This window comes from Haliotis rufescens, unplaced genomic scaffold (genome assembly GCF_023055435.1).
Source record: "Haliotis rufescens isolate VD_foot unplaced genomic scaffold, xgHalRufe1.0.p SCAF_4, whole genome shotgun sequence".
Classification (NCBI taxonomy): domain Eukaryota; kingdom Metazoa; phylum Mollusca; class Gastropoda; order Lepetellida; family Haliotidae; genus Haliotis; species Haliotis rufescens.
In genome coordinates, this window is record NW_025964112.1 from 4,243,808 (window position 1) to 4,259,396 (window position 15,589).

At 41.8% G+C, this 15,589-nt stretch overlaps 1 protein-coding gene across 1 annotated transcript in view; it reads right to left on the bottom strand.

Annotated features, from left to right (window-relative positions):
• LOC124142991 overlaps positions 1–15,589 on the bottom strand; it is a 36,589-nt gene that overhangs the window by 14,770 nt on the left and 6,230 nt on the right. Inside the window, exon 2 of the mRNA XM_048381748.1 lies at positions 15,193–15,379. Within this exon, the coding sequence (XP_048237705.1) occupies positions 15,193–15,379 (187 nt within the window). The remainder of the gene's footprint in view (positions 1–15,192; positions 15,380–15,589) is intronic.

Below are 15,589 nucleotides of genomic sequence, written 5' to 3' on the forward strand. Positions count from 1 at the left end.
TACCAGCTACTGTACACTGTGATACCAGCTACTGTACACAGTGATACCAGCTATTGTACACAGTGATACCAGGTACTGTACACAGTGATACCAGGTTCTGTACACCTTGATACCAGCTATTGTACACAGTGATACCAGCTACTGTACACAGTGAGACCAACTATTGTACACCTTGATACCAGCAATTGTACACAGTGAAACCAGGTTCTGTACAAAGTGATACCAGCTATTGTACACCTTGATACCAGCAATTGTACACAGTGATACCAAGTATTGTACACAGTGATACCAGGTACTCTACACAAGGATACCAGGTACTGTACACAGAGATACCAGGTTCTGTACAAAGTGATACCACCTATTGTACACAGTGATACCAGCTACTGTACACAGTGATACCAGCTACTGTACACAGTAATACCAGATACTGTACACAGTGATACCAGTTATTGTACACAGTGATACCAACTATTGTACACCTTGAAACCAGCAATTGTACAGAGTGATACCAGGTACTGTACACAGTGATACCAGGTTCTGTACAAAGTGATACCAGCTACTGTACACCTTGATACAAGGTACTGTACACAGTGAAACCAACTATTGTACACAGTGATACCAGCTACTGTACATTGTGATACCAGCTACTGTAAACAGAGATACCAGCTATTGTAAACAGTGATACCAGCTACTGTACATTCTGATACCAGCTACTGTACACAGTGATACCAGCTATTCTACACAGTGATACCAGGTTCTGTACACAGTGAGACCAACTATTGTACACCTTGATACCAGCAATTGTACATAGTGAAACCAGGTTCTGTGCAAAGTGATACCAGCAATTTTTAACATTCATACCAGCAATTGTACACAGTGATACCAGGTATTTTACACAGTGATACCAGGTACTGTGCACAAGGATACCAGGTACTATACACAGAGATACCAGGTTCTGTACAAAGTTATACCAACTATTCTACACAGTGATACCAGCTACTGTACACAGTGATATCAGCAATTCTACACAGTGATACCAGGTTCTGTACGAAGTGATACCAGCTATTGTACACAGTGATACCAGATACTGTACACAGTGATACAAGCAATTGTACAGAGTGATACCAGGTTCTGCACAAAGTGATACCAGCTATTGTACACCTTGATACCAGCAATTGTACACAGTGATACCAGGTATTGAACACAGTGATACCAGCTACTGTACACAGTGATACAAGGTATTGTACACAGTGATACCAGCTACTGTACACAGTGATACAAGCTATTGTACACCTTGATACCAGCAATTGTACACAGTGATACCAGGTATTGTACACAGTGATACCAGCTACTGTACACAGTGATACCAGCTATTGTACAAATTGATACCAGCTACTGTACACAGTGATACCAGTTATTGTACACCGTGATACCAGCTACTGTACAGCTTAATACCAGCTACTGTACACAGTGATACCAGTTATTGTACACAGTGATACCAGGTACTGTGCACAAGGATACCAGGTACTGTACACAGAGATACCAGGTTCTGTACAAAGTGATAGCAGCTATTGTACACAGTGATACCAGCTACTGTACACAGTGATATCAGCAATTCTACACAGTGATACCAGGTTCTGTACGAAGTGATACCAGCTATTGTACACAGTGATACCAGCTACTGTACACAGTGATACAAGCAATTGTACAGAGTGATACCAGTTTCTGCACAAAGTGATACCAGCTATTGTACACCTTGATACCAGCAATTGTACACAGTGATACCAGGTATTGTACACAGTGATACCAGCTACTGTACACAGTGATACCAGGTATTGTACACAGTGATACCAGCTACTGTACACAGTGATACCAGCTATTGTACACCTTGATACCAGCAATTGTACACAGTGATACCAGGTATTGTACACAGTGATTCCAGCTACTGTACACAGTGATACCAGCTATTGTACACAGTGATACCAGCAATTGTACACAGTGATACCAGGTATTGTACACAGTGATTCCAGCTACTGTACACAGTGATACCAGCTATTGTACACAGTGATACCAGCTACTGTACACAGTGATACCAGCAATTATACACAGTGATACCAGGTATTGTACACATTGATACCAGCTACTGTACACAGTGATAGCAGCTATTGTACACAGTGATAGCAGCTACTGTACACATTGATACCAGCTATTGTACACAGTGATACCAGCTATTGTACACAGTGATACCAGGTACTGTACACAGTGATGCCAGGTATTGTACACAGTGATACCAGCTACTGTACACAGTGGTACCAGCAATTATACACAGTGATGCCAGGTATTGTACACAGTGATACCAGCTACTGTACACAGTGATACCAGCAATTATACACAGTGATGCCAGGTATTGTACACAGTGATACCAGCTACTGTACACAGTGATACCAGGTATTGTACACATTCATACCAGCTACTGTACACAGTGATAGCAGCTATTGTACACAGTGATACCAGCTACTGTACACAATGATACAACCTACTGTACACAGTGATACCACTTATTGTACACAGTGATACCAGCTATTGTACACAGTGATACCAGGTACTGTACACAGTGATACCAGCTATTGTACACAGTGATACCAGCTATTGTACACAGTGATACCAGGTTCTGTACACAGTGATACCAGGTACTGTACACAGTGATACCAGGTACTGTACAGTGATACCAACTACTGTACACAGTGATACCAGATTCTGTACATGTTGATACTAGCTACTGTACACATTCTTTCCAGCTACTGTACACAGTGATACCAGCAATTGTACACAGTGATACCAGGTATTGCACACATTGATACCAGCTACTGTACACAGTGATACCAGCTACTTTACAAAGTGATACCAGTTACTGTACACAGTGATACAAGGTACTGTACAGAGTGATACAAGGTAATGTACACAGTGATACAAGGTACTGTAAACAGTGAGACCAACTATTGTACACAGTGATACCAGCTATTGTACACAGTGATACCAGCTACTGTACACAGTGATACCAGCTACTGTAGACAGTGATACCAGTTAATGTACACAATGATACCAGGTTCTGTACAAAGTGATACCAGCTACTGTACACAGTGATACCAGCTACTGTACACAGTAATACCAGCTACTGTACACCTTGATACCAGCTACTATACACAGTGATACCAGCTACTGTACACAGTGATACCAGCTACTGTACACAGTGATACCAGGTTCTGTACAAAGTGATACCAGCTACTGTACACAGTGATACCAGCTACTGTACACAGTAATACCAGATACTGTACACAGTGATACCAGTTATTGTACACAGTGATACTAGCAACTGTACACAGTGATACTAGCAACTGTACACAGTGATACCAGTTACTCTACACAGTGATACCAGCTACTGTACACAGTGATACCAGCTACTGTACACAGTGATACCAGCTACTATACACATTGATACCAGGTTATGTACAAAGTGATACCAGCTACTGTACACAGTGATACCAGCTACTGTACACAGTAATACCAGATACTGTACACAGTGATACCAGTTATTGTACACAGTGATACTAGCAACTGTACACAGTGATATCAGCTATTGTACACAGTGATACCAGCTATTGTACACAGTGATACCAGGTACTGTACACAGTGATACCAGCAACTGTACACAGTGATACCAGCTATTGTACACAGTGATACCAGGTACTGTACGCAATGATAACAGGTTCTGTACACCTTGATACCAGCTACTGTACACAGTGATACCAGCTATTGTACACAGTAATACCAGCTATTGTACACAGTGATACCAGCTATTGTACACAGTGATACCAGGTACTGTACACAGTAATACCTGATACTGTACACAGTGATACCAGTTATTGTACACAGTGATACAAGCAACTGTAAACAGTGATACCAGATACTGTACACAGTGATACCAGTTATTGTACACAGTGATACCAGCAACTGTACACAGTAATACCAGATACTATACACAGTGATACCAGTTATTCTACACAGTGATACCAGCAACTGTACACAGTGATACCAGCTACCGTACACAGTGATACCAGCTATTCTACACAGTGATACCAGCTATTGTACACAGTGATACCAGGAACTATACACAGTGATACTACCAACTGTTCACAGTGATACCGGCTATTCTACACAGTGATACAACGTACTGTACACAGTGATACCAGGTTCTGTACACCTTGATACCAGCTACTGTACACAGTGATACCAGGTACTGTACACAATGATACCAGGTACTGTACACAGTGAAACCAACTATTGTACACAGTGATACCAGCTTCTGTACAAAGTGATACAATCTATTGTACACCTTCCTACAAGGTACTGTACACAGTGAGACCAACTATTGTACACAGTGATACCAGCTATTGTACACAGTGATACCAGGTACTGTAAGCAGTGATACCAGTTATTGTACACAGTGATACCAGACATTGTACACAGTGATACCAGCTACTGTACACAGTGATACCAGGTATTGTACACATTGATACCAGCTACTGTACACTGTGATACCAGGTATTGTACACATTGATACCAGCTACTGTACACAGTGATAGCAGCTACTGTACACAATGATACAACCTACTGTACACAGTGATACCACTTATTGTACACAGTGATACCAGCTATTGTACATAGTGATACAGGTACTGTACACAATGATACCAGGTACTGTACACAGTGAAACCAACTATTGTACACAGTGATACCAGCTTCTGTACAAAGTGATACAATCTATTGTACACCTTGCTACAAGGTACTGTACACAGTGAGACCAACTATTGTACACAGTGATACCAGCTATTGTACACAGTGATACCAGGTAGTGTAAGCAGTGATACCAGTTATTGTACACAGTGATACCAGACATTGTACACAGTGATACCAGCTACTGTACACAGTGATACCAGGTATTGTACACATTGATACCAGCTACTGTACACAGTGATACCAGGTATTGTACACATTGATACCAGCTACTGTACACAGTGATAGCAGCTACTGTACACAATGATACAATCTACTGTACACAGTGATACCACTTATTGTACACAGTGATACCAGCTATTGTACACATTGATACCAGGTACTGTACACAGTGATACCAGCTATTGTACACAGTGATACCAGCTACTGTACAGAGTGATACCAGCAATTATACACAGTGATGCCAGGTATTGTACACAGTGATACCAGCTACTGTACACAGTGATACCAGCAATTATACACAGTGATGCCAGGTATTGTACACAGTGATACCAGCTACTGTACACAGTGATACCAGGTATTGTACACAATGATACAACCTACTGTACACATTGATACCACTTATTGTACACAGTGATACCAGCTATTGTACACAGTGATAGCAGCTACTGTACACAATGATACAACCTACTGCACACAGTGATACCACTTATTGTACACAGTGATACCAGCTATTGTACACAGTGATACCAGGTACTGTACACAGTGATAGCAGCTACTGTACACAGTGATACCAGCTGTTGTACACAGTGATACCAGCTATTGTACACAGTGATACCAGCTACTGTACACAGTGATACCAGCTACTGTAGACAGTGATACCAGTTAATGTACACAATGATACCAGGTTCTGTACAAAGTGATACCAGCTACTGTACACAGTGATACCAGCTACTGTACACAGTAATACCAGCTACTGTACACCTTGATACCAGCTACTATACACAGTGATACCAGCTACTGTACACAGTGATACCAGCTACTGTACACAGTGATACCAGGTTCTGTACAAAGTGATACCTGCTACTGTACACAGTGATACCAGCTACTGTACACAGTAATACCAGATACTGTACACAGTGATACCAGTTATTGTACACAGTGATACTAGCAACTGTACACAGTGATACTAGCAACTGTACACAGTGATACCAGTTACTCTACACAGTGATACCAGCTACTGTACACAGTGATACCAGCTACTGTACACAGTGATACCAGCTACTATACACATTGATACCAGGTTATGTACAAAGTGATACCAGCTACTGTACACAGTGATACCAGCTACTGTACACAGTAATACCAGATACTGTACACAGTGATACCAGGTACTGTACACAGTGATAGCAGCTACTGTACACAGTGATACCAGCTGTTGTACACAGTGATACCACCTAGTGTACACAGTGATACCAGTTGTTGTACACAGTGATACCAGCTACTGTACACAGTGATACCAGCTATTGTACACAGTGATACCAGGTACTGTACACAGTGATACCAGGTACTGTACACAGTGATACCAGCTACTGTACAGTGATACCAACTACTGTACACATTATTTCCAGCTACTGTACACAGTGATACCAGCAATTGTACACAGTGATACCAGGTATTGTACACATTGATACCAGCTACTGTACACAGTGATACCAGCTACTTTACAAAGTGATACCAGCTACTGTACACAGTGATACAAGGTACTGTACAGAGTGATACAAGGTACTGTACACAGTGATACAAGGTACTGTAAACAGTGAGACCAACTATTGTACACAGTGATAGCAGCTATTGTACACAGTGATAGCAGCTATTGTACACAGTGATACCAGCTACTTTACAAAGTGATACCAGCTACTGTACACAGTGATACAAGGTACTGTACAGAGTGATACAAGGTACTGTACACAGTGATACAAGGTACTGTAAACAGTGAGACCAACTATTGTACACAGTGATACCAGCTATTGTACACAGTGATACCAGCTACTGTACACAGTGATACCAGCTACTGTACACAGTGATACCAGCTACTGTAGACAGTGATACCAGTTAATGTACACAGTGATACCAGGTTCTGTACAAAGTGATACCAGCTACTGTACACAGTGATACCAGCTACTGTACACAGTAATACCAGCTACTGTAAACCTTGATACCAGCTACTATACACAGTGATACCAGCTACTGTACACAGTGATACCAGCTACTGTACACAGTAATACCAGATACTGTACACACTGATACCAGTTATTGTACACAGTGATACTAGCAACTGTACACAGTGATACCAGCTATTGTACACAGTGATACCAGCTATTGTACACAGTGATACCAGGTACTGTACACAGTGATACCAGCAACTGTACACAGTGATACCAGCTATTGTACACAGTGATACCAGGTACTGTACGCAATGATAACAGGTTCTATACACCTTGATACCAGCTATTGTACACAGTGACACCAGCTATTGTACACAGTAATACCAGCTATTGTACACAGTGATACCAGCTATTGTACACAGTGATACCAGGTATTGTACACAGTAATACCTGATACTGTACACAGTGATACCAGTTATTGTACACAGTGATACAAGCAACTGTAAACAGTGATATCAGATACTGTACACAGTGATACCAGTTATTGTACACAGTGATACCAGCAACTGTACACAGTAATACCAGATACTATACACAGTGATACCAGTTATTGTACACAGTGATACCAGCAACTGTACACAGTGATACCAGCTACCGTACACAGTGATACCAGCTATTCTACACAGTGATACCAGCTATTGTACACAGTGATACCAGGAACTGTACACAGTGATACCAGCTATTGTACACAGTGATACCAGCTACTGTACACAGTGATACCAGGTTCTGTACACCTTGATACCAGCTACTGTACACAGTGATACCAGCAATTGTACACAGTGATACCAGCTATTGTACACAGTGACACCAGGTACTGTACACAGTGATACCAGGTACTGTACACAGTGATAGCAGCTATTGTACACAGTGACACCAGCTATTGTACACAGTGATACCAGGGACTGTACACAGTGATACCAGCAAATGTACACAGTGATACCAGCTATTGTACACAGTGATACAGGTACTGTACACAATGATACCAGGTACTGTACACAGTGAAACCAACTATTGTACACAGTGATACCAGCTTCCGTACAAAGTGATACCAGGTACTGTAAGCAGTGATACCAGTTATTGTACACAGTGATACCACACATTGTACACAGTGATACCAGCTACTGTACACCTTGGTACCGGCTATTGTACACAGTGAAACCAGCTACTCTACACAGTGATACCAGGTACTGTACACAGTGATACCAGCTACTGTACACATTCATACCGGCTATTGTACACAGTGATACCAGCTAGTGTACACCTTGATACCAGCTATTGTAAACAGTGGTACCAGCAACTGTACACCTTGATCCCACCAATTGTACACAGTGATACCTGCTACTCTACACAGTGATACCAGCTACTGTACACAGTGATACCATGTAAAGTACACAGTGAGACCAGCTACTGCACACAGTGATACCAGCTACTCTACACAGTGATACCAGGTACTGTACACAGTGATACCGTCAATTGTACACAGTGATACCAGGTATTGTATACAGTGATACCAGCTACTGTACACAGTGATACCAGATACCGTACATCTTGATACCAGCTACTGTACACAGTGATACCAGTTAGTGTACACAGTGATACCAGCTATTGTTCATAGTGAGACCAGTTATTGTACACAGTGATACCAGGTTCTGTACAAATTGATACCAGCTACTGTACACAGTGATACTACCTACTGTACACAATGATACCAGCTACTGTACACAGTGATACCAGCTATTGTACACAGTGATACCAGCTAATGTACACCTTCATACCAGCAATTCTACACAGTGATACCAGCAATTGTACAAAGTGATACCAGCTACTGTACACAGTGATACCAGCTACTGTACACAGTGATACCAGTTAGTGTACACAGTGATACAAGCTATTGTACACAGTGAGACCAGTTATTGTACACAGTGATACCAGGTTCTGTACAAAGTGATACCAGCTACTGTACACAGTGATACCAGCTACTGTACACAGTGATACCAGCTATTGTACACAGTGATACCAGGTTCTGTACACCTTGATGCCATCAAGTGTACACAGTGATACCAGCAATTGTACAAAGTGATACCAGGTTCTGTACACAGTGATACAAGGTACTGTACACAGTGATACCAGCTATTGTACACAGTGATACCAGGTACTGTACACAGTGATACCAGGTTCTGTACACCTTCATACCAGCTATTGTACACAGTGATACCAGCTACTGTACACAGTGATACCAGCTACTGTACACAGAGATACCAGCTACTGTACACAGTGATACCAGCAATTGTACACAGTGATACCATGTACTGTACAGGGTGATACCAGCTACTGTACACAGTGATATCAGCTATTATACACAATCATTCCAGCTATTGTACACAATGATTCCAGCTACTTTACACAGTGATACAAGCTACTGTACACAGTGATACCAGCTACTGTACACAATGATTCCAGCTATTGTACACAATGATTCCAGCTACTGTACACAGTGATACAAGCTACTTTACACAGTGATACAAGCTACTGTAACCAGTGATACCAGCTTCTGTACACAATGATTCCAGCTATTGTACACAATGATTCCAGCTATTGTACACAGTGATACCAGCTACTGTACACAGTGATACCAGCTACTGTACACAACGATTCCTGCTATTGTACACAATGATTCCAGCTGTTGTACACAATGATTGCAGCTATTGTCCACAGTCATACCAGCTACTGTACACAGTGATACCAGCTACTGTATACAATGATTCCAGCTATTGTACACAATAATTCCAGCTACTGTACACAGTGATACCAGCTACCGTACACAGTGATACCAGCTACTGTACACAGTGATACCAACTACTGTACACAGTGATACCGGCAATTGTACACAGTGATACCAGGTATTGTACACAGTCATACCAGCTACTGTACACCTTGATACCAGCTACTGTACACAGTGATACCAGCTACTCTACACAGTGATACCAGGTACTGTATACAGTGATACCGTCAATTGTACACAGTGATACCAGGTATTGTACACAGTGATACCAGCTAATGTACACAGTGAGACCAGTTATTGTACACAGTGATACCAGGTTCTGTACAAAGTGATACCAGCTATTGTATACCTTGCTACAAGGTACTGTACACAGTGAGACCAACTATTGTACACAGTGATATCAGCTATTGTACACAGTGATACCAGGTACTGTACGCAGTGATACCAGTTATTGTACACAGTGATACCAGACATTGTACACAGTGATACCAGCTACTGTACACAGTGATACCAGGTACTGTACACAGTGATACCAGCTACTGTACACATTGATACCAGCTATTGTACACAGTGATACCAGCTAGTGTACACCGTGATACCAGCTATTGTAAACAGTGATACCAGCTACTGTACACAGTTAGACCAACTACTGTACACAGTGATACTAGCTACTGTACACAGTGATACCAGGTACTGTCCACAGTGATACCAGCTACTGTACACAGTGATACCAGCTATTGTACACAGTGATACTAGGTACTGTACACAGTGATACAAGGTTCTGTACAAAGTGGTACCCACTATTGTACACAGTGATACCAGCTATTGTACACAGTGATACCAGCTACTGTACACAGTGATACAAGGTACTGTACACAGTGATACAAGGTACTGTACACAGTGATACAAGGTACTGTAAACAGTGAGACCAACTATTGTACACAGTGATACCAGCTATTGTACACAGTGATACCAGCTACTGTACACAGTGATACCAGCTACTGTACACCTTGATACCAGCAATTGTACACAGTGATACCTGCTACTCTACACAGTGATACCAGATATTGTACACAGTGATACCATGTAAAGTACACAGTGATACCAGCTACTGTACACAGTGATACCAGCTACTCTACACAGTGATACCAGGTACTGTATACAGTGATACCGTCAATTGTACACAGTGATACCAGGTATTGTACACAGTGATACCAGCTATTGTACACAGTGAGACCAGTTATTGTACACAGTGATACCAGGTTCTGTACAAATTGATACCAGCTATTGTACACCTTCCTACAAGGTACTGTACACAGTGAGACCAACTATTGTACACAGTGATTCCAGCTATTGTACACAGTGATACCAGGTAATGTACGCAGTGATACCAGTTATTGTACACAGTGATACCAGACATTGTACACAGTGATACCAGCTACTGTACACCTTGGTACCGGCTATTGTACACAGTGAAACCAGCTACTCTACACAGTGATACCAGGTACTGTACACAGTGATACCAGCTACTGTACACATTGATACCAGCTATTGTACACAGTGATACCAGCTAGTGTACACCTTGATACCAGCTATTGTAAACAGTGATACCAGCTACTGTACACAGTTAGACCAACTACTGTACACAGTGATACTAGCTACTGTACACAGTGATACCAGGTACTGTCCACAGTGATACCAGCTGCTGTACACAGTGATACCAGCTATTGTACACAGTGATACTAGGTACTGTACACAGTGATACAAGGTTCTGTACAAAGTGGTACCCACTATTGTACACAGTGATACCAGGTATTGTACACAGTGATACCAGCTACTGTACACAGTGATACAAGGTACTGTAAACAGTGAGACCAACTATTGTACACAGTGATACCAGCTATTGTACACAGTGATACCAGCTACTGTACACAGTGATACCAGCTACTGTACACAGTGATACCAGCTACTGTACACAATGATACCAGCAATTGTACACAGTGATACCATGTACTGTACAGGGTGATACCAGCTACTGTACACAGTGATATCAGCTATTGTACACAATCATTCCAGCTATTGTACACAATGATTCCAGCTACTTTACACAGTGATACCAGCTACTGTACACAGTGATACCAGCTACTGTACACAATGATTCCAGCTATTGTACACAATGATTCCAGCTACTGTACACAGTGATACAAGCTACTGAACACAGTGATACAAGCTACTGAACACAGTGATACAAGCTACTGAACACAGTGATACAAGCTACTGAACACAGTGATACCAGCTTCTGTACACAATGATTCCAGCTATTGTACACAATGATTGCAGCTATTGTACACAGTGATACCAGCTACTGTACACAGTGATACCAGCTATTGTACACAATAATTCCAGCTACTGTACACAGTGATACCAGCTACCGTACACAGTGATACCAGCTACTGTACACAGTGATACCAACTACTGTACACAGTGATACCGGCAATTGTACACAGTGATACCAGGTATTGTACACAGTGATACCAGCTACTGTACACAGTGATACTAGGTTCTTTACACAGTGGTACCAGCAACTGTACACCTTGATACCAGCAATTGTAAACAGTGATACCTGCTACTCTACACAGTGATACCAGATATTGTACACAGTGATACCATGTAAAGTACACAGTGATACCAGCTACTGTACACAGTGATACCAGCTACTCTACACAGTGATACCAGGTACTGTACACAGTGATACCGTCAATTGTACACAGTGATACCAGGTATAGTACACAGTGATACCAGCTATTGTACACAGTGAGACCAGTTATTGTACACAGTGATACCAGGTTCTGTACAAAGTGATACCAGCTATTGTATACCTTGCTACAAGGTACTGTACACAGTGAGACCAACTATTGTACACAGTGATATCAGCTATTGTACACAGTGATACCAGGTACTGTACGCAGTGATACCAGTTATTGTACACAGTGATACCAGACATTGTACACAGTGATACCAGCTACTGTACACCTTGGTACCGGCTATTGTACACAGTGAAACCAGCTACTCTACACAGTGATACCAGGTACTGTACACAGTGATACCAGCTACTGTACACATTGATACCAGCTATTGTACACAGTGATACCAGCTAGTGTACACCTTGATACCAGCTATTGTAAACAGTGATACCAGCTACTGTACACAGTGATACCAGCTATTGTACACAGTGATACTAGATACTGTACACAGTGATACAAGGTTCTGTACAAAGTGGTACCCACTATTGTACACAGTGATACCAGCTAGTGTACACCTTGATACCAGCTATTGTAAACAGTGATACCAGCTACTGTACACAGTGATACCAGCTATTGTACACAGTGATACCAGCTACTGTACACAGTGATACAAGGTACTGTACACAGTGATACAAGGTACTGTACACAGTGATACAAGGTACTGTAAACAGTGAGACCAACTATTGTACACAGTGATACCAGCTATTGTACACAGTGATACCAGCTACTGTACACAGTGACACCAGCTACTGTACACCTTGATACCAGCAATTGTACACAGTGATACCTGCTACTCTACACAGTGATACCAGATATTGTACACAGTGATACCATGTAAAGTACACAGTGATACCAGCTACTGTACACAGTGATACCAGCTACTCTACACAGTGATACCAGGTACTGTATACAGTGAAACCGTCAATTGTACACAGTGATACCAGGTATTGTACACAGTGATACCAGCTATTGTACACAGTGAGACCAGTTATTGTACACAGTGATACCAGGTTCTGTACAAAGTGATACCAGCTATTGTACACCTTGCTACAAGGTACTGTACACAGTGAGACCAACTATTGTACACAGTGATACCAGCTATTGTACACAGTGATACCAGGTACTGTACGCTGTGATACCAGTTATTGTACACAGTGATACCAGACATTGTACACAGTGATACCAGCTACTGTACACTTTGGTACCGGCTATTGTACACAGTGAAACTAGCTACTGTACACAGTTAGACCAACTACTGTACACAGTGATACTAGCTACTGTACACAGTGATACCAGGTACTGTCCACAGTGATACCAGCTGCTGTACACAGTGATACCAGCTATTGTACACAGTGATACTAGATACTGTACACAGTGATACAAGGTTCTGTACAAAGTGGTACCCACTATTGTACACAGTGATACCAGCTACTGTACACAGTGATACAAGGTACTGTACACAGTGATACAAGGTACTGTACACAGTGATACAAGGTACTGTAAACAGTGAGACCAACTATTGTACACAGTGATACCAGCTATTGTACACAGTGATACCAGGTACTGTAAGCAGTGATACCAGTTATTGTACACAGTGATACCAGACATTGTACACAGTGATACCAGCTACTGTACACAGTGATACCAGGTATTGTACACATTGATACCAGCTACTGTACACAGTAATACCAGGTATTGTACACATTGATACCAGCTACTGTACACAGTGATATCAGCTACTGTACGCAATGATTCCAGCTATTGTACACAATGATTCCAGCTACTGAACACAGTGATACAAGCTACTGAACACAGTGATACAAGCTACTGTACACAGTGATACAAGCTACTGTACACAATGATTCCAGCTATTGTACGCAGTGATACCAGCTACCGTACACAGTGATACCAGCTACTGTACACAGTGATACCAACTACTGTACACAGTGATACCGGCAATTGTACACAGTGATACCAGGTGTTGTACACAGTGATACCAGCTACTGTACACAGTGATACTAGGTTCTTTACACAGTGGTACCAGCAACTGTACACCTTGATACCAGCAATTGTACACAGTGATACCTGCTACTCTACACAGTGATACCAGGTATTGTACACAGTGATACCAGCTACTGTACACAGTGATACCAGCTACTCTACACAGTGATACCAGGTACTGTACACAGTGATACCGTCAATTGTACACAGTGATACCAGGTATTGTACACATTGATACCAGCTATTGTACACAGTGAGACCAGTTATTGTACACAGTGATACCAGGTTCTGTACAAAGTGATACCAGCTACTGTACACAGTGATACCAGCTATTGTACACAGTGATACCAGCTACTGTACACAGTGATACCACCTACTGTACACAGTGATACCATGTACTGTACACAGTGATACCACCTACTGTACACAGTGAGACAGGCTTTTATACCCAGTGAGACCTGCTACTGATCACAATGAGACCAGCTACTATACACAGTGAAACCGGCTATTGTACACAGTGATTCTCTACACATTGAGAACGGCTACTGTTACATAAATAAAAATAAATGAAAAACACACGTACGATGCCTGACACAAGATCGATGACGAACTTGACAGAAGAGATGTAAAATTAAAAACTTTAGTGAAATCTGTGAAGAATCCTTTGATGGATGTTTCTTTCAGGAACTGCGTTGAACACCCGAGGATGTCCTGTGTAAGGTTTGGACATTCTGAGATGCCCTGGCTTCTGATGGCGGGTAGCGCTAACACTGAAACAACGGCAGGATGAGAATGAGAATCGTTATGACGCACCTGCAGCTGCTTCCTGATAATCATTCTTAGTTTGTCAGTAACCGTGCTCGTGGGGTGCTTGCACTATAGACCCTAGTTGTAACCTCTGTTTTGATATTAAACCGAAGATATGGAGTATACATGAGGAATGTTGATGGGGCCATTTGCACTTCATGTTATCAAATTTA